The sequence below is a fragment of the Pezoporus wallicus genome, unplaced genomic scaffold (genome assembly GCF_028554395.1).
Source record: "Pezoporus wallicus isolate ANWC-B61680 ecotype Strahan unplaced genomic scaffold, APGP_CSIRO_Pwel_v1 contig_4309, whole genome shotgun sequence".
In the NCBI taxonomy this organism is placed as follows: domain Eukaryota; kingdom Metazoa; phylum Chordata; class Aves; order Psittaciformes; family Psittacidae; genus Pezoporus; species Pezoporus wallicus.
Window position 1 is genome coordinate 901622 of NW_026638191.1, and position 20332 is coordinate 921953.

Here is a 20332-nt window from a genome sequence, read left to right on the forward strand (position 1 = left end):
AGGCACTCGCAGCCTCGCTAAGCACGAGCACAATGCATGTGCCATTGCCCAGTGCGGAGATAAGGGTGATCGTGAGGGGACAGGAGAGGCGGCCATGAGGGCAGAGGGGAGAGCAGGAGCAGCCATGAAGGAAGATCATGAGAGGAGAGATAGGGTGGCCATGCGGCGTGAGGGGAAATCATGAAGGGGCAGGAGAGGTGGCCATGAGAGATGTGGGGGAATTGTGAGGGGAGAGCAGGGGCGGCCATGAGGGGAGATCATGAGGTGAGAGGTGGGATGGTTGTGAGGAGAGATCGTGAGGAGACAGGAGGGGTGCCATGAGGGGAAACTGTGAGGGGACAGGAGAGGTGGCCATGAGGGGTGAGGGAGGACCGTGAGGGGAGTGGTGAGGTGGTTGTGAGGGGAGATCATGAGGTGAGAGCAGGGGCAGCCGTGGGCCATGAGGGGAGGCCATAAGAGTACATCTTGAGGGGAGGTGAGGGGTGGCCATGAGGCGTAGGGGCGGCAGCTATACAGTGCGGGGCTGCCATGAAGGGGCAGATGTGGAGTGACTGAGTGGAGATCATGAGGGGCAGCCATGAGGGGAGGTCAGTTTGCCCTTAGTGACGTGGTTTAGCAGTGGGCTTGACAGTCCTGGGGTTATGGTTGGACTTGATGATATTAAAGGTCTTTTCCATCCTGGTTGATTCCATGATTCTAATTGTGATTGCATTTCTGCTAGGGCTGAGGTCAGAGCTGGCTCATGCTTTAAAGCAAGTTGAAGAGGATGTCTCTGGGAGGAGGCCATTCCCCCACATACCCTTCACCTTTCAGCTTTGGTTTTCAGGTGTGGTGTTGCTGCAGGGCTCTCCTGCTGCTGCAGGGGAGGGATGCTGAGGCTTGGGCTCCTGCTGCCCCAGAGGGTGTAGGTGTGTGGCGCGGGGGCACCCTTGGCTGCCTGGGCATCGCTCTTCCCTGGCGCAGGGATCCATAGACGTGTTGTTGCGAGCCACCGGTCACAGCCACGCTGCAGTGCACACAGACCAGGTGTCTGGGCTGGAGGATGCCTCCGACTTTCTGAGCATGTCTCCATGGGTGTTTGCTGGCTGCACACCAAGAACCCATGGCTGCAAACTCCCGAGTAAAATTAGAACAAAAGTTCACTCCTCTCCCAAGGCAGCAGGAAATGCAAAGGGTGGGAAAAGGGAAAGTTAGGGCAGATGGAGTCCAGTGCCCACAGGCAGCCTCCCCTCACCACTGCCACCTCTACCCGTGGAGGGGGCTCGGTCCTGCCCCAGCCCTGCAGCTGGAGCTCTGCTCTCAGTGCTCAGTGCTGGGCTAGCGGTGCTCCAAGTGATGGATTCCCACCATGGACTCAGGTCCGTAGGTGGCTGGGCTGCTTAAATGACCCTTTGGAGCAGAGCAGGGTGGCTGGGGCCATGGCTTCCTGCTGGGATGCCCTGTGGGTGCCCATGCGGGTGGCTGTGCTGAGCAAAGGCTCTCCCTGCTTTTTCCAAAGAGGAGGGGGACTGGGACAGGCAGAGCTGAGTCTGAGGCACTCCTGACCTAGGCTAGCCAGGCACCTGGGAGCATCTGCTGCCAGCCACTGCCTCGGGATGGCTGCACACAGTGCAGTGCCGGGGCACTCCTGCCTAGAGGGTGCCCAAAGAGGGCAGCTCAGCAGCGCCGGATTGCAGGAGTTTATTTTTACCCAGCTCTGTTGCCAATGGGGACATGTCACATCTGTGGAGTTGATCAAAAGACATCCTGAGCCCTGGTGTCAGCTGCTCCTTGTGATCTCAGCACCAGGATCTTTTCCCTTGTGGCATATCAAAAGGAGCAGGAGAATTTGACTGCTCTGCTATTTTTAATTGAACACGCAGACACACACACACATATATCTATGTATGTATGGCTTTTCTAAAAATAAAAGCCTTTGCCTGTGTTCCCATGGGAAGATTTGGGGAGAAGTGGGAGCCAGGGTTGTTGTGAGATGTTTTCTGGAGCAGGCACAAGAAAAAGGAAAGCAGGGACAGGCTACAGCAGGTAAGGGGCACATCTGAGAGGCCAAAGGACAACTGATCCCAGAGCAGCCTAGCATGGGCACGAGCAGAGGGAACGGGAGAGCTAAAGGAAAGGTAACCGTGTTCCTCAAAGCTGGCAGTGAAGAGGACAGGGACTCCTGACCTACTGCATGTGCTCTGACCACACAGAGAGCAAAGATCTTTGCAGGGCAGGTTTGAAGAGCCCTCGCCTTGGGGGCCCACAAGGAGTATCCAAATCCTGGAGCTGCACAGACTCTTTTTGTGCCCAGTATATGTGGTGGTACCACACTCATGGATGTCTACCTGATACACCTTCTCCAGCAACAGGGTGGAGGGAGGGTGCTGGGGAGAGCATCCCCTAGCCCTGCTGTGGCCATGGCACATTTGGGCTGGCAGTCCCTTGCCAGGACACAGGCTGTGAAACTGCTCTCCCTTACCTTTGCTGCACCCTCCAAACTGCTCACCCTTTCTTCCTAGGATGGGACAGGGTGAAAAGCAGGTGGGAAATGCAAAGTGGGAGCAGGTGTGTGCACAGGAGTGTCTTTTGGTATTGCACAGGGTGTCCTAAGACCAGTGGGGAGCATGGCACATGGGCTGCTCAGCCTATGGGAACACAATCAATTATCCCAGATTATCTAACGAAAATTTAAAACAAAAAAGAGAGAACGCTGTCTTTTCCATTCCTGCAGCTCTGTTTGAAATTCCTTTTCCTTCCCATTGAGTGTTGGAGGAGACCCTTCCAGGGCACTTCAGGAGGGGAGGCCCCCATGTTCTCCTGCCTCTCTCTCACATGCTCAAATGTTTGCCTGCTCCAGAATCCTATAGCTCTGTAAATAAACTTGCTTCCCTCATTGCCAAAAAACTCCCTCTGGATAGCCAATGCCAGGAGGAGTCACACTAGGCCTTTCCCCTCTGCATTTGAACCTGGATGTTGGGGGCAAAACCAAGCCTGACCTGATGCAGGCAGGGCCGTGCTGGTGCCAGACCTTGTTTCCGCTGGTGTTGGGTACAGTCACAGGGCTTTGGGAGCCAGGCAGAAGCAGGTGCCTTTCTGTAGTTAAATGGAGATTCTTAGTTCAGTTTTTAGGGCTCACATCGCCCCGTGTGCACCTGGACATCGATTTGTTTCCTTGCTGTTTTTCTTATCCTGCATGTATAATGTGAGGACCAGGGTTTGTATTGCCTCCTTGGCAGTGCCTTGGGATATGCAGGATGTTCAGCTTTCCCAAAGGACTCCCCCTAAGCGGTTCAGTGCCATGAGGTGGGGACAGGGTATCAAGCAGCCATGGGGACTGGGCGTGAGCCGGGTCCCATGTGTTGCTGTCTCATGCTCCCAAGTCTCTCATGTTGCTTGCTCTGCTATTGCTGATTCCCAGGGAAGCTGGATAACCCTGGGTAGCACCCTTAAGGCACCAAAGGCAGGAATAGCTTCAATTTCCCCTAAGAGCACAAGCAGCTGCTTTGCCACAGCCCAGATCCTGTGCTGTAAGCATCTGCTCACCAGAGGAGATGAGGCTTTTCCCATGCTGACGCTGCTGGTTTGACCCTTGACACAAGAGGGGGAGTTCGGTGGCAGTTGTGGGGTGGCTTTTGCTAACCAGCAGTGCCAGTGCCAGACTGAGCAAACTGATTTGCAAGGTGTGCAGTAAAGATGTGCAGTGAAGAGGCGCTCTCCACACTCTGCACTGCAGTGTAATTGCTTCTGGAACTGCTCGCCAAAGCTTATTTGGAAGAGGGTCTGAGTAATGGGCTTGAGTGGGAGCGACAGCATGCGAGGAGATGGCTGCCTATGCAGGAGGCTGCTGCTGCCTGTTGCTGCCTGCCCCTCAGGCTCACCACCTGTCTGTTCTCTCCCCAGTACGAGGTGTCTGGTGAGGAGCACCTCTACTCCGACTTCCCTGAGATCGATTTGTCTCAGCTGGATGCCAGTGACTTTGACTCAGCCAGCTGCTTCAGTGAGCTACAGTGGTGCGGGGAGCACTCAGAGACCGACTCCAGCCAGTACAGCACAGACGACTCCGAGCTGTTCCAGGTACTCCCATTCTCCTGATACAGGGGACCCCAGGATGGAGGCAGGAAGAGGGCAGGGGAGAGGGAGAAGGAAGGAACACACAACTATTAATAGGTCCTCCCCAGCTGATTAGTGCTCCATTAATTTCTGCACCAGCTCTAAATGGGGCAAGCAGTGTAAGGCTAATGAGGAGGTGGATGAGCAGAGGAGGCTGCTGAGCCAACCCTCCTGTGATGTATTATTAAAAAGGAACTGGAAGAACTACAGCTGGTGTGCAGCTTATCCTGTTCAACTCCCAGGATACCTGGGCTGTGGTGTGGGACAGGAATGTTCATTTTCTGGGAGCAAAAAGCAGCCCCTTCCCTGGCTCTCCAGCTTTGGCATCCTCCCTGTGTTTGGGTTTGGGTCCCGCTGGCAGAGGGTAGCTGGTTTCTCTCCTCACCAACTCTGGGTTACATTTTGGGAGGGAGGAGGATTTATATTTAAACAAGGGGAAAAAAAAGCCATAAAAACCCCCAATATTTTCTAACCTGCCCACAATAACAACCCTCTGGCTTTTACGCTGTGCTGATGCTGTGCTTGAAAATGGTCCAGTCCAGCTGAGGGACCTTCATCACGAGATGCATATTTTCCGCTGAACTTCCTGGGGAAAAGATAAACAGAAAAGAAATGCAAAAGACAGGCCCATTAGGAGCAGTGGAGTATGATGAAATGTATCCCACTGAACTTGTATGCACAGTGCTCTTAGGCCAATAACAGGAGGAAAAGAGAGCCAAAACCGGAGCATCCTGCTGCCTTTCCCCGGAGCCTCCTCTGGTAACTGCGTGCAAGGTTAGGGCATGGAACAAAAGATATTTAATTTTCAAACAAGATGAGAGAAACACAGGAGGCTGCATGCAGTCAGCAGTCCTCTTTGCGAGCCTGAATTTACCCCTGTGCTAATTTTGTAGCTGATGTTAGGCTGCTTCTTGTTGGACATGGTTTACATTCAGAATATGATGGAGGAGGACCAAATAGGAGGAACTCCTGCTTACTTCAGCCTTTCCTCAGCTTCTGCATCCTCTTCTGGGCTTTTATATCATATTTCCAGTCTGGAAAGGGGCTCGATGGGCTATGTGGGACTGGGAGGGCACTGGGATGGCAGGAGGTGCATCAGGCAGGGTGGAGCCCAGATGGGAAGAGGGGCCCAAGGGGGCAGGTTGGGGTAGTGGGCAGGGAGGACGCAGGAACAGCCTGTGGCCCTGCTTGGCCCAGTGCAGCCCCAAACACTCACAATTCTCCTGTCAGCATCCCCAGATCATGCCATTTGCCAGAGGAAAGAGATCAGGGGACCTGTAAGATAAAGCCTATCTCGTTCTGGGGGCTATGCTCTGTCAGTCGGGTTCCTCACAGAGCGCTGAGTGCAGCCAGCTTTAAGCATGAGGGCTGAGAGCCCCTGTCGACCTGGAGGTGCCTGTGTTTGGGGGCTTTTAGTGAAAACAAAACCCATACTGCTTGTGCACGTTGTGGCATCTGGCCAGTGGTGCAGCCTGGGATGAGGTTCCCCTCTGCCTTCTTGTCCACTGGGCAGCCCTGGGCCAGGCTTATGACTCTTCACATTTCCTTTGCCTTCCCCATCAGGAGAGCTGAAAATAACTGGTTGTGCCCTCTTGGGCCTCCCCAGCCCCACAGGCTCCCATCCTGGCTGGTTTCTGCTCCCGGCCCCCCTCCCATCCTGGGGGAATTTGCAGCCCAGAATCAGGAGGATTTGGGCAAGGAGCCTTTTAATCACAGATCCTTTATCTGCTGCTGTTTGCCCCATGGTGGGGTGGAGACTACTGTTGGGAGAGAAGATGCTCTGACTCATTATTTTCCCACTGTGGGTGCAGGAGGACAGATTGATGCTCCTGTTCAGATGGGTCTGTCTCCTCCTGATCCCATCCTAGTGTGCTGGGGAAGAGCTCTCCCAGATCCCCTGTGGGGTCACTGGGAAGTGTGGGTGCTGGCGTGGCATCACCAGCCCTTCCTGCCTCTGGCCCAGCATCCTGGAGTCCCTCTGCCCAGCCTAACTCTCCCTCTCTTCTTTGCCTCTTCCTTTCAGATAATAGACAGCGAGAATGAAGCACTGCTGGCAGCCCTCACCGAGACATTGGATGATATACAGGGAGATGACATGGGCCTGGCTGCCTTCCACACTATGGAAGAGGGGGACACGCTCAACCATGCCTACACCTCGCCTGCCCCCTCCCCCAAACCCACCGCCCCGGTCACGGGGGGGCCATCCCCGGCCCCCGAGTTTGATGAGCTGTCTCTAGTAAGAACCCACTTCCTACTGTTTAAGGTGGATTTGGATGAGCCCCTGATAAGCCGGCTGCATGGGTATGATAGGAAGCAAAGGTCTGAATTTTTTCATTCTAGGCTTAAAACTCTCTTTAACCGTCAATACCAAAGCATATACTTGTATTGTATACGTATACATGTTCTGCATCATTGCTGTCACCTCCATCACCATCCTCACGGGAACAAGCTGTGTGTATACAATTATATATATGAAAGGGGTGGGGGTGGGTATTGAAAGGGTGGGAGCTGCTTTGGCAAGACCCACATCTGCTTTTAATGGGATGTGCGGATGTGGGGCTGCCTGGGGGTCTCCCCTAGTGCATCCCAGCTCCGTGCCCATGGGAATGGTGGCTGCTCCCATCCAGCTCTGCCTTGAGACCGAGCTGCCCACTGCTCTCGCAGGAGGGACAGAGGGGGCTCGGCCTGAGGGACAGACAGCCCATGCCCTTGGCTTGGGTTTGAGCCCACATGCTTTCTACCACAACCCCCTCGGGCTGTGTGGCCTCCAGTGTCTACAGATGTGGTGACCTCTTGGTTCCCTGCATTATCAGGGCTCCAGCCCTGCTGCCCGCTCCTGGCCAGAGCTAACTGGCAGTACGTGCTGCAAACCACCACCATCCCCAGCCCACTCCTTCCTGCGGCTCACGGTCCCCCCCAGGGACCCCCAGCCTGGCCCCCGGGTGTCCCCAAAAGCCGGGGCTGTGATGGGGAGGAGTGACATCCAGTGGTGAGAGCGTGCATTTCCACTGCCCTCGCGGGGGGTATATATCACACACGACATGTATGTGTATATATAGGATGTATACGTTGCAGGGGTGGGGGGGAAAGGGTGCTGGTTGCTTCCACCAGCAGGAGCTGCACGCCTAAAGCTGTGGGTGCCCTGCTTGATGTTTCCCAGCAGACCCTGATCCGGGCACCCACTATTTCTGTCACTCCTTAAAGTCCCCCCGATGCCTGCCCTGGGGCTCTGTGCCCACTGGCCAGCACAGGAGCCCCAGATCTGTCTCCTCCATGCAGTTCCCTTGCCCCTACGCAGTCGTCTTGCTGTTGAGCTGTTGTCACCTTCAGTTGTTAGTGTGACATGGGTGGAATGTGAAATGTTATTGCTGGGTTGGGGTATGGGTTTTTTTCCTCCCCTAACCAAAAATGGGTTTGAGTAGAAAAAAATGATATGCTGACCTTGCCATCAGATGTGGTAGCCCAGGGAAAACCCCACTTCCACCACTCATGGTCTTGACAGAGCATGTTGGGGAAGATCCTCAACAGGTCCCACAGGGGCTTGCATCTACAAAATGCCTTGAGAGCCCAGGCCCTCTGGATGTTTTGGCTAAATGAGCCTTGGATGGGACCTAAGTGAGCTGTCCAAACCCACCACTTACGACAAAGTAAAGACTCTGTCACCTCAGGGCAGAACTGGTAGAGTGAGAAGTTTGGATACCACAACAGCTCCTCTGTGCAATGAGAGTAGGGATGCCCCTAGGAAGTAAATTCCCCCATGTCCCCACCACCCCAACCTGCTTGGGGGTCCCTGGGGATGTGGGTGAATGCTGTGGGACCCCTTCAGGGCTGTCCACTGGGATGTGGGAAATGCCTCCCTGTGATTTTATTTTTCCTCCCCCATTTTTGTGTTGCGCGTTCAGCAATGGCCGTGCCCAGTGCAGTGTGAGCTGGGGGGCTGCTGCCCTGCCAGCACTTTCTCCTACCCTCACTGCGATGCCGACTCCTTTTCTTGCCACTTCTCTTTGCAGCTGAAGAAGTTGCTCCTCTCTCCATCACATGTGCCCCCGAGCTGTGAGGCGCAGCGGGACGGGAGCGCCCGGCGCCTGGGGACCCCTAAATCCCGACCCACACGTCCCTGCACAAAGGTACTTCCTTAGCAGGCAGAGCTCGAGACCACTCAGTGCTCACCTTTCATGAGCCATCCTACGAGAGGTCATCAAAGGATGGTATTGAGAGCATGGGTAGACTTTGGGCTGGGGCAGGGGCTGGGAACAGGCAGGGACCGTACCACCAGCACAGCAGTGCACAGTGTTCCTGTCCCTGCCTGTGCTGGGGCTGCTCAGTGAAACTTTTGGGCTTTGTGCTGGGCTGAGAAAGGTCTGGATCTCATTTGCACCCTGTGGGGTCAGGCCTCTCCTGGCTTCCCTAAGCACTGGCTTGTGAAAGCCCTGTGTGCTCCCTGGTTGTCCAGGTCCCCAGTGACCTGCAGCCCAAGTGGGGAGCCATTGTTATGGGGAGAGCCTCAGAGCTGACCCCATCACTTAAGATAATCTCCTGAATCCCAGCAGAAGTTGCCATCAAAGATTTTTCTACCTTGCTAATGGTAATTGTGCATTAGGCCCAGCAAATTAGATTGCCTGGGAAGAGAAGCAAATCCCTCCTGGGGAGGAGCATCATTGCATGCTGGCTGGGGGGGTGCAGCACTCAGGGTGGTTGGAGTGCCTAGTTATCCCCTCTAGGATGTGAGGCTGACCCTAGGCACGTCAGGATGCTGGGGGACTGGAACCAGGGATTCAAAGATGTGCGGTGGCTCTGTCAGTCTGGGGGGCTTCTCCCCCTGTTCCTGGTGCCTGTGTCAGGCTGGGGCTGTGACCTGACATAAGCTTTCTCCTCTCTCCTCTCTGAAGGTGGAGGGTCCCCGGGACAGGAGGGTGAGTGTCCCGCAGGTGCAGAGCCGCAGCTGCTCTGAGCTGCACCGACACCTCACCTCTACCGCCTCCTGCCCCCAAGCCCCCCGGGTGCCTGAGGAGTGCCCCAGCAGCAGCCACCACCTGTCCCCTGGTGACTGCAACCATCATGAGGATGACAGCGACTTCAGTGAGGACTCTGTGAGCTCCAGCGACTTGGTGACACCCCCATCCTCGGCAGAGGATGGCTCTGGCAGCCAGTTCTTCTGTGAGGGGGAGATGCACTCGGTGGTGGAGCTCATCCGCTACATGCACACCTACTGCCTGCCACCAAGGAAGCTGCCCGCCTGTGACACCGCTGATGCCATGCCCCAGCCCTGCAGCAGCCCCTACAAGAGAGCCAAAACAGACTGCCCCGCACAGCCAGGTACCCCTGGGAGAGCGCAGAGCCAGCCAGGCTGCACCTGGCAGATGAATGGAAGCTGCAAGAAGCCTGGAGCATCCTTCTCCATCCTGAAGGAGCTGCTGGCACGGGACCTGCTGTGCGACGTGAGCAAGCCATACCACCTGGGCAAGCCTGTGTATGCTGCCCTGGTGCAGCCACCTGGCTCCTGCTCCCCTGTGCCGCTGACCCGAGATGGGGAGGATGCTGTTGGGACCTGCACATCCAAAGCCAAAACAGCACCAGAGAAGGGTGAGCCGCGGCAAAGCCCCAGGGCTGAGGCAGAGGCACTGCAGGAGCTGGGTGGCCACGAGGATGATGCTGGGAAGCATGTGGGCACCCCAGGCACAGCCGTGGGGAAGGTGGCCCGCAAGCAGGAGAGCACTGTTTATGCTGTACGTCGGTCCAAGAGACTCAACCCTGAGCTCGACCACTGGCTCTCCTTCCTTGACGAGCCACCCCCTGAGCTCTCCATCCCTCGGGAGGCAGGGGATGGCCGCAGCTCCCGCGATGCCCTGCCCTGCAGACAGCCCATACCATGGCCAGCACTGGAGGGCTTCTCCCCTGAAGATCCTGCAGCTGAAGTGGAAGTGGGGGTTACAGCACCATCAGCAGAGCCCCAGCCCCTCTCCCTGGGCTCCCCAGGGGATGGTGAGGTGGGCAATGAGGCTGAGAACCGGCGCTGTGTCCTCCTGGAACAAGCAGGTAAGGGGCCTGGGGACTGCCACTCTGTTCTCCCAGCCCTGGTGTGCCTGCACTGCCTCTGATAATGTCTGTGCTGTCCCTGCCACTGGCAGGTGCTACTGGCCAAGCACTTGTCACTCAGCAGTGAAGCTGTGAATGGCCCCAAGCACAGCAGAGCCCTGACATGTGCTGGTTGGCTCGGGGGTCCCATGCATGTGGAGTTGGGGGTCTGGTTTTGGAATGCTGTTTCAATACATGGGAGCCTTCTGCCTCAGTTTACCCATCTTTATAACAAGATGAATTTGCTGTAAGGGTGATGAGGCACAGGAACAGGTTGCGCAGAGAAGTGGTGAATGCTCCATCCCTGGTGGTGTTCAAGGCCAGGTTGGACAGAGCCTTGGGCAACATGGTCTAGTGTGAGGCGTCCCTGCCCATGGCAGGGGCATTGGAACTAGATGGTCTTAATGTCCTTTCCAAACCTAGCTATTCCATGATTCTGTGATTCTATGGTTTTATGAAGGAGTCAGTGTAGCACTAACCCAGCAGGGACCAGGCTGCCCCATCCCTTCAGGTCCCTCTTCCTCTGCCTGCGCACCAGGTTCACCTGCATCAGGGCCCCAGACTCTCAGCTATCTGCAAGTGCTTTGTGAGTGGGAATGTTCCAACCTTGACAGCGTTTGCTGCCTCACAGGCAGGCGGTCCCCAGACACTGCCAGGCCAGGGTGGGCAGCTGGGCCCTGGCTCCTGCTGTGGGGGCTGGAGGAAGGTGCACAGCCTCACTGGTAACCCTGCTTCTCTCCTTGCCTTTCAGAAACACCCAGGGGTCTCACACTGTCCTTGGCACAAACGTAAGTGTGCATGGGGCTACAGGAAACCACTGTGGTGTGTCTGGCTGGGCATGTGTCTGCAGCGAGCGGGCAAAGCTGCTTGTGTAGAGCAGACTGAGCCCTGCAGTGGGGCGTGGGGCTGTGGGGAGCCGTGGCCATCGCTCGGGTGCAAGGAGCTGGCAGAGCCCTGGGCTGAGGGCAGAGCATTGCTATGTGCCAGGGGCAACGTGCCCTGGAGCTGTGGCTGGGATGGGGAGGGCACACTTGCTTGCCCCTTTGCCCCTGCACCCCTCTGTGGGGTTACTCCATATGGCACGATGGGAGGGGTTGCTTGTAAGCAGTGGTTTCTCAGTTTCCTTCGGGGTTTGGGACAGTTTTAACCTAAACACTTTCTCCTTATTTTCTGTTCTCCAGTGACCCAGCCTTTGGGAAGAGAAACTTTGAGCCGATGCTGACTGTGGAGCTGTGTGGGACAGCAGGTAGGACAGGCTTTTCATTTCTTAATTTTGCAGAAATCCTCCCTGGGAGGGGGCAAATTTATCCTAAATTGAGCCTGGTTCATCAGCTGCAGCTGAGCCCAGCCACAGGGACGTATTCACCCCCTGGCCCAGGACCCCTTTTTGATCCACAAACACAGGAGACTTCCCATGTGCTGCCTCCACATCCAAGCGCTGCGAGAAACTCAGGGGTGTGCGTTTGGCGTGGGGGAGCTGTTCAAAGGGCCTTGTATGGCCCATGGGGAAGGGAGAGTCCTCTGGTCCCAGCTGGGATCAGGCATCCTTCTTTTTCCCCAAGTGCCAGTGAATGATGTCTTGGATGATATGCTCAAAGCCAGGTTGGATGGGGCCTTGAACAACCTGGTCTAGTGGAAAGTGTTCCTGCCTGTGGCAGGGGGGGTGGAACTAAATGATCTTTTCAAACCCAAACCATTCTATGATTCTATGGATGTGGCTGTGGGGCTGAGCAACCTCCTTCTTTGCAGTGTCTGTGGTGCTGGGGTAGGATGGTGGGGGCAAAGCTGACTCCTGCCCTTTGTTCGTGTGGTCTAGGTCTCACACCACCCACCACTCCGCCATACAAGCCCGCTGAAGAAGACCTGTACAAGCCAGACATCACACAGGAGCTGGGGAAGGAGGATGGGATGGCCCCCAGCCCCGGGGGTGTCGGGGATGCAGCAGCCTCCCGGAAAGCCCTCAGGAAGCACCCTGAGAGGACAGAGCTGTTCGCCCACCTGAGCCGAGCTGCCGGGCGCCCTGTGCTCCCCGAGCAGCAAGGCGTGCTCAAGCGGCCCTTCTCCCGCTCCTTTGGGGACCACGACTACTGCCAGGTCATGAAGCCCGAAGCCGCCCTGCAGAGGAAGGTGCTCAGGTCATGGGAGCCCCCAGGCCAAGTGGAGACAGAGCACAAGAGGAGGGTCCCAGCTGCGCACTACCAGGGGCTGGACCTCAGCAGCAAGGAGGCTGGCAGCGAGATGCTGTGGAAGGATGGCGTCAAACAGCTGAGAGACCAGCAGATCAGAGCCAGCTTAACAAAGCACTTTGGCTTTCTGGACAGTGCTCTTGATGACGAGGACATGATCTTCTGCAAGACCCCTGAGTATGACACCGTCTTTGAAGATAGCTGCAGCGAGAGCGGCTCCCCTGTGGAGGAAGAGGAGGAAGAGGAGGAAGAGGAGGAGGAGGAAGAGGAGCATGGCAACACCAAGCTGTGCCTGCGGAGAAATCCTCTTTCCAGGACCAGTTTGCATTACTGTTCCCGGAGCAGGTCCAGCTCAGGGTCTTCCTGCTGCCGGTCCCGATCACCCACAAGCAGACGCGCCTTCAGGTACAGGGGACTGTGGGGAGGGCACTTTGGACTGTTCTTGCCCCTGCATTTTTGCATCGGTCCATGGCAGCCCTGGCTGTCTGTCTCTACTGGCCCAAGTAATAAAGGTGCAAATTAATGCAAGAAAAACTGTTGAAATAATTGGTACTACAGCAGCTGCTGCAAACATCAGCCATGGCCAGAGAAAGCAGTACTGGGGTGTGGGCAGGGGCCAGAGCCATGCCAGGGCTAGGAACCCCCTCCAGAATTTATTAGAAAGGACTTTCCAGTGTCCTTTCCAGTGTTCCCATCTCTCCTTGGCTGCCAGTGCTCCAGAGTGTCTGCCCGCCTGCTGCTACAACCCTGTGTACCTACCTCAGTTTCTTTTTCATGTTTGAAGCTTTCTCACTGGGTTCCCCCCAGGGCTGACCTCCTCTTCCTCGCTTCCCAGGTGTGAGAACAGCGAACAGTGTCAGGGCGGGAGCAGGCACCGGGGCCAGATGGAGAAGAAACGGGAAAAGGCCATCGTAAGTGAGCAGGGACAAAGCAATCCTCAGCCCTCAGTTCATCTCATGCTCTGGAAAAGCAGTGGTGCAGCCCATTAGCCCTGGCTTCAGCAGCCCTTGGTGCAGGGCCAGTGTTAAACAAGGAGATAGGGGTGGAGGGGGGAGAGAAAAACCCAATATGAAGTGAAAGCCTCTGGCGACTGGCAATACACAGAGTTCTTGGCACAGAAATGGCTGGAGCATCCCACACTGGTGCTTCAGCACAGTTGGCATTGGCAGTTAGTGGGGTGAGCTGGGGAATCCCTGAAGCTGCTCAGCTGTTACAGATGTGGTTCTGCTGCAGAGGCAGCCTCATGTACCAGGAACCTGGCTTGTGCCCGTAGGTGGGAGCTGGATGCAGGGTGAGTGAGTGGGAAATGACCTCTTCCTGTGTAATGTTGTGCACACACACGTTCACACATGCCCCTCTGGCATTTTATTTTTTCCTGCAGTGCAATTTCATTTTGCCCCTAGCAATTCTTGGGAATGCTTCCCTATTGCAGCCTGATTCCCAGTGCTGGTTTGCAAGGGCTCCTTGACAGCCCCATGTTTCCAGTGCCCATCAGCAGTGTGGAGGTGTGGGGTCATGGAGCCTGAAGCTTCTCACTTGCTTTGCCAGGGGGAAGGCCGGGTGGTGTACATCAGAAACCTCTCCAGCAGCATGAACTCCAGCGAACTGAAGAAACGCTTTGAAGTGTTTGGTGAGATCGTGGAGTGTCAGGTCCTGTCCAGGACTAACAGGTGAGTGGGGAGCGAGTCCAGGGCTCCAGCAGCTACATGCAACCCCTGTCCCCAGGCACCATCAGCACTTCCAGAAGGTGCAGGGTCAGCCCTGCACCTGGCCATGTGTGTGCGAGTGATGCAGTTGTGCCACGCCAGCTCCCTCAGTCAGCCAAGCCCATGGTTTCAGTGCTTTGGGCTAAGAAATGCAGTGTGTGCCCAGGCCCAAGAGCATGGGGCGAGCTGGGAGGATGGAGGGACAGCAGGATGGAGGGTGCAGTGCTGGGCAGAGCTGTGTGAGAGGGGATGTGGGGCACGTTGCATCCTGAATTCTTTCTCTGGTCGCTCAGGGGGGATAAATATGGCTTCATCACCTACCGGTATTCAGAGCATGCCGCCTTATCTCTGAAGAACGGCACCTCACTACGGAAGAGGAACGAGCCTTCGTTCCAGCTCAGCTCTGGTGGCCTCGGGCATTTCTTCTGGACCAGATATGCTGACTTGGGTAAGAAAGCAGGAGCTGCTTTTTCCAAAGCATCTCATTTATCATCACAGAGCTGTAACAGCACCTTGCACTGCTGAACACTAGTCAGGCAAGGATCTTAAACATCTTCAGAGCCTGCAGGAAAAGCCCAGCAGCTGTCTTATGGCTCACGTAGCTGCTCTTAGCTCAGTCAAATGGCTTGGGAAACTAGGGGGAGAGAAGAAAAGCAATTGGTGTGAGGACCTGGAGTGTGTTGGCTGCAAAACATAGCCTCGCACCCCAGGGCTGCTGAGTCTCAGCTGACCACAGCCCATGCTGTCTCCGCTGTGTTTCTACAGTGCTGGATGCTTTCCAGCAGAGAAGTCCCTTTCCAGTCATTAGATAAAGCAATCAGCAACATTTCATTAGCACAAGAGGTGATCTGGGTGGTTTGCTGCTCCACAGGACAGATTCACCACACTGCACAAGCATTTTTGAGCCAAAATGACGGCACTGAAATGTGCTGCAGTTGCATTAACTCTTTCTGTGCTGTACAGGCTTCTGTAGCACCTCCTGCCTCTCTCAGTGGCAGTATTTGCCAGGTCTTGTTGGACCCCAGCCCTTGCAGGTAGCAGGGCTGCAGCCTGAACTGAGGGGCAGGAATGAAACCCTGTGCTAGTCCTGCAAAAGAAGTGTGATCCAGGCCTTGCTCAGCCCTCGTTGCTGTGATCTTCAGGTGTTTCATAAACAGCACACATTTATTTCTGTACCCTCTGCAGGGGGTGCAGTGGTTCTAGTGTCCCACTTCAGGCATGAGTGACTGAGACACAGAAATTAAAGCGCCAAGTCTGGGCTTCTCTCTGGATGCTCAGTTTGACACACGTGCCTGATCTTTTAGCGCCTTGTAATATTTCATCTGCTCAGAGCAGCAGTCCCTCTGATTTTGCCCATTTTCATCTAAATAAATCCGAGCCCCTCATTTTGGGCAGAGAGAAGATAGGAAACAGCACCCCACGATGAAGATCGTAGGGTGGCTGTGCAGTGCTGTGGGTAGCAAGAGACAGCACTGTCCCCACTCCCCTTTGCATTAGTGCTTGTCCAAGCTGGCTCTGCAGCGCTGGGAGGCAGCATGCTGATAGCAGTGCCCTGCCATGCCTCAGTTTTCCTCCCTGCTGTTCCCAGATTGCAGCGCAGAGGAGTCCTCCCCAGCTCCAGTGAAAAGCAAGTATGAGACCATGGATTTCGACAGCTTGCTGCAGGAGGCCCAGCTAAGCCTGCATCGGTAACAGCCTTAACCTTGGAGGAATACCTCAATACCTCAGTCAAGGCACTTCCAATATGTTTACGTTTTCAAAGAAATTATTCAGTCTATGGAAAGCGAGAGAGAGCGTGAGAGAGGAGAGCACGCGAGAGAGAGACTGCTGTCCCTTCCGATCGATGTTTACATTGAACAAAGCTGCTTCTGTCTGTGAGTCCCCATGGTGTTGATGTCTCACTGCCACACGTTAGTCCCTCCGCTGCTGACTGGTTGTTTTAGGGTGAGCCTAGGAGCCCCCCGGCCCCTCTCCCCCATCCCAGTCTCCCCCGTGCTCCCGCCGTGGAGTTGCAGCTGTGTTCACCATAACATTTTTTTGTCCGTAGTGTGTGATGATGAAATTGTTAATTGTGAATAGAATCAGGATTATAAACTAATTTTTAATAGAAGAGAAAAAAAAGAAAAGTATATACTTAAAAAAAATGTATTTATGGCTCAGATGTACTGTAATTCAGATTTATTGTACCGCTTCCTTGATTTTTAACTATGCACTGTAATGAGGCACTTGCCACTCAGCAAATGGGGGGTCAAAGCAGAGTCACGGAGCATGGAGGCACCTGCCTGCCCTGCTGGCAAACCAGGGTGCTCGGTCATTGTGTCGCAGTCACCCTCTTTGCTGTCAAAGCCATTATTCTTTGCTTGCATGGTCTGAGACCCCCAGCCCCGGCCCAGCTGGGTTGCAGCGCCCGGATGCTGAGCTTGGTCCTGGTGTGTGCTGGAACAGGTGGGCAGTGGGGCACAGCAGCCCCATGCCATTCTCACCATAGGGCCAGTCAGCTTTGCAGGCTTGAAGGAGAGGGGTGGTAGAAGGATGCACTACATGGCAGGCTGTGGGACCTATGCCTGGCAGCCAGCGCTGCTCCAGCCCCCTGCTGCCTTTGGAGCCACGAGAGATGGTCCAGGGGCCTGAGCTGGCCAGGCTTGATCCTGTGGGCACAGCCTGGGAGACGGGCACCTCCGGGTCCGTGCAAGGGAGCTGGCTTCTCTCTGGCCCCTTGGGCACTGGGAGATGAGACAGGCTGAGTGGCTTGCTTCCCGCTTGCTTCTACCCCTGCAAAGCAAGTGGGGCAAGAAGACCCATTTGTGATGGCCCCCAAAATCCAGAGGGGCAGGAAGGGGGCATGGCAGCCACACTGAATGCCTGCTCCACTGCCCTGTCTGTCCTCTGCTCGGTACCTGATAAGCCATACACTTCCCCAGCACCCAGTTGGCACCCAGTGCCTGTGGCACACTTGCCTGCTCTGCCCCTGGCCAGGCACCCTCGGAGCTGCCCAGCAGCACTGCATTGAAGGCATGCTCAAGCAGCAGCCCCCCTGAAATTTGCTTGCAAACCTGTCCTCCATCTCCAGGTGAGGTGGGAGATGGAAAGAGCCCGCCAGTGGCTGGAGCAAACCCCACCGCAAACCGGCCAGAGGCACTTTTCCAGAAGGAGTGGGAACCTGGCTGCTCCTCAAGCCATCTCCATCATTTCCATTTATTTTTCAGACCCAGAGACCACTAGGGATTCAGCCATCCTATGTAGATAGAATATTATAGCCTTAACTCTGTCAATAGATTAGAGTCTCCTGGGATCTCCCTTCCCCATGACTTAGAGGTTTATTCTCATTTCCCTGGTGTGGGAACTATTTCGTCTTGCAGGGAGTTATGACCAAAGCCTCTGAAATTGCACAAGATGTGATGCTAAGAGCCTGAGCCCTGCCGAGGAGGCCCTGGGCTCCAGGGCCGTCCGTGGAGCTGGTCTCTGGTGGGATCAGGAGCGCCGGCAGCGCCGATACCAGCACAGTTACCTGGCTATTCCTCCCCGCTTTCGGGAAGCCAAGGTTCTGACAACCAGCCCGGCAGTGCAAGGGCCCATGGGCCGCTGCGGGTTTGAACTGTAGGTCCCCAACCTCCCGCCGGTGACCATCACTGCCAGGGAACAGCCCTTGTGCCATTTCAGTCTCAGCAGCAAGGTTTGGTGTCTCTCCTGCCACAAGCTCTCCCGGTTCCTCATCCCACCTTAGCAAACATGAGAAGCTCTGGCCAAGACTGAGCATCTGCTATTGGCAATTGCCTCATTGTAGCTTTGCCTTTTTCTGTCCTAGTATTTCCTCACAATGATGATGTTTACATGTGATTGCTATAGAGCTTATGTAGAATGTATATAGCGACACATTTAGGGTGGGTAGTACTGTCCTGTGCTGTGCTGTTTTTCAGAAAACAATCAATCCAAAAAAAAGCAAACAAAAAAAAGAAGCAAAGTGGAATTCTTCCATCTACCACTCAGCCGGGCCCTGCTAGGGATGCATCAAGGTGGCAGAGGGTAAGGGTCAGTGCAATGCCTGAGGAAGCCCTCTCCTGGGGGATCACTCAGTCACTTCCCAAGCACTGGTTTTGGTGTACCCAGGTATCAAATTCCAAAGTTTTCCTGTGGCTGGACACCCCGGGTCAGCCCCCAGCCCCTGCCGTGCCTGGCTTCTGAATACCAAGGTGGGTGCTTGGGAAGGGGAGGGCTCATCCTGCACAGAGCTCATCAGCACTGCACCCATAGGGTAAGAAGAGATGCAATACGTGGTCTTTGTGGTGCCTGAAGCCTATAAGTGGGGTTGGGTTTTGGGGGAGGTTTTATTTGTTGGGTTTTTTGTTGTTTTCTTTCCTCATTAAATTGGGATGGCTTCTTTTCCCTCCCACCCAGGAAATTTCTCCAGGACTTACGCACTATGCGCAGAGGTGTGTGCAAGGTGCAGGGGCACTGTGGCCCATCGCTGCCTGCTCCAGGGGCTTCCCTCAAGGTTTAGGAATAGAGGGTGTTCAGCTCAAGAAGCACAGCTCTGCTGGGTTTAGAATCCCTCACACAGGGTTTGTGGTGAAAAGTTCCCACTTTAGTTGATTTTCTTTTATCTTTTTTAATACAAAGGTGTCTTTAGCTCACAGCGCTCAACGTCTGCAGAGAGGCAGGAAGGAGTGCTCGGGCACAAGGTGCAGGTGAGAGCTCACTCCCTGAGCAGCCCGTGACTCTTCCGGATGCTGACAGGGAAGCCAGGCAGGAGCAGAGCAGGGAGAGGCAGCCCGTGCTGCTGGGGAAGCCGGTGGCAGCCAGTGCTTTGCTGATGGCAACAGGGAGCAGGATCACCCTCCTGCAGACAAGCTTTACATCCCGCCCAGCCTGTGGCATCACAGCGGGTGCCCTGCTGTGGCTGTAGCTCAGAGCTTGGCACCCCGAAAAGGGAACCCTGGCCCCAGCTGCCTGTGAGGGCTGGGGCTGCGGGGCTGGTAGGAGTGATACTTCAGAGAGGAACTGGGAGCCAAAGGGTGTATTATGGTAGGCAATAAGTGAGGAGATTTATTTTTTTAAACATATATGACTATAGAATGTCCCCCATTAGTTTCCTACAGGTACTGTGGGGTAATGCTGAATGTGAAGTCTTCGTGATAAAATGCCCCTTTGCCTTTTTTGCACAGATTTGTCCCAGGGAAGCTCGTGGTTCAGGGTGGGATACTGGGTTCCTGACTGGACTCCAGCGGGTCCCTGGGGCTCTGTGGGAAGGAGCAAACATTTCTGAGTGTCTGGGCTGAATGCAGAGGACAATCCTGGGTTTTAGGTTCCGTGCTGCCCCAAAGAAGAGGTTTCTCCCTATCCCTACTCAGCGCAGCTGACTGGCCTGCATGTCATCTTCAATGAAGCGGCTGCTCAGTCACCATGTTACAGTCTTGAGTGATTCCAGCACTGGTCCATGCAAAGGAGCATTGCAATTGCAGACCAGCACTGTTTTTCTTCTTTTTCTTTTGTTTTGGGTTGATTTTTATTTCTTGGAGGCATGCTGAATACTGAGATACATCCTTGTACATCAGCTGAGCCTTGCCACCTTTTCTGTTCCAAGTGTCGTAGTCCATCCCTGACAATCTCAAGCAATATAGAGCCAAATGCAGCCTTTGGGTTTCATTCCTCTTCCCTCGCCCACCCTGGGGTCAGGAGGGGAGGTGGCAGCCTGGCCCCAGTGCCCACAGCACTGAGCCGAGGGCCACGCTGCAGTAAATACTGAGCTGGGGAGGGAGTGTGTGTATGCATGTGAGAAAGAGAAAGATTAAATTGATGCATTTCTTGAGAAAGGTGTAAGAATTTCACCTAAAAAGGGGCACATCTGCTTTGTTATTTATATTAAAACCCGATAAATTCTGTCTTTTTCTTCCTTTTTTTTTTTTTTTAAGTAAAAGGACACTGCTCATACTTACAGGGGCCAATTCTGCTTCCATTTCTCATGCCGAGTAAGTACTACTTAACTCTGCAGTTTTCTCCTTGCAGAGTAAGTAGAAGCAGCGGAATTGATCCCTCTGTGATTAAGAATCAAGTTTTTAGTCTGTTTTTTTTTTTAATTGGTAGCATTTTTTTATATTTCACTGCATTTTTTCCCCAGTTCCGTTCTGTTGTGTCCTTATTTATGTAATATACTTTAACCTTAAAAGGCGGCATGGATTCCTATGCCTTTCCTTTATTATTATTGTTATTATTTTTAAACGAAGAGATTTATTTCTAGTGTGATTTAACTGTCTACCTTCTAAGACAAGAGAACGT

General features: G+C 54.6%; 1 protein-coding gene across 2 annotated transcripts in view; it reads left to right on the plus strand.

Moving 5' to 3' along the window:
- Positions 1-16207, plus strand: part of PPARGC1B (PPARG coactivator 1 beta) — a 44048-nt gene extending 27841 nt beyond the window's left edge. The window contains exons 1-12 of one of the 2 annotated variants that reach the window (XM_057409826.1): positions 618-826; positions 3883-4056; positions 6116-6328; positions 8103-8219; positions 8982-10128; positions 10919-10955; positions 11349-11413; positions 11984-12758; positions 13189-13264; positions 13902-14023; positions 14353-14507; positions 15648-16207. In XM_057409826.1, the coding sequence (XP_057265809.1) occupies positions 767-826; positions 3883-4056; positions 6116-6328; positions 8103-8219; positions 8982-10128; positions 10919-10955; positions 11349-11413; positions 11984-12758; positions 13189-13264; positions 13902-14023; positions 14353-14507; positions 15648-15751 (3045 nt within the window). In that variant the 5' untranslated portion in view covers positions 618-766 and the 3' untranslated portion in view covers positions 15752-16207. Of the gene's footprint in view, positions 1-617; positions 827-3882; positions 4057-6115; positions 6329-8102; positions 8220-8981; positions 10129-10918; positions 10956-11348; positions 11414-11983; positions 12759-13188; positions 13265-13901; positions 14024-14352; positions 14508-15647 lie in introns of those variants that run through there. The other variant, XM_057409825.1, reaches the window with a different exon arrangement.
- The last annotated feature ends 4125 nt before the right edge of the window (positions 16208-20332 follow it).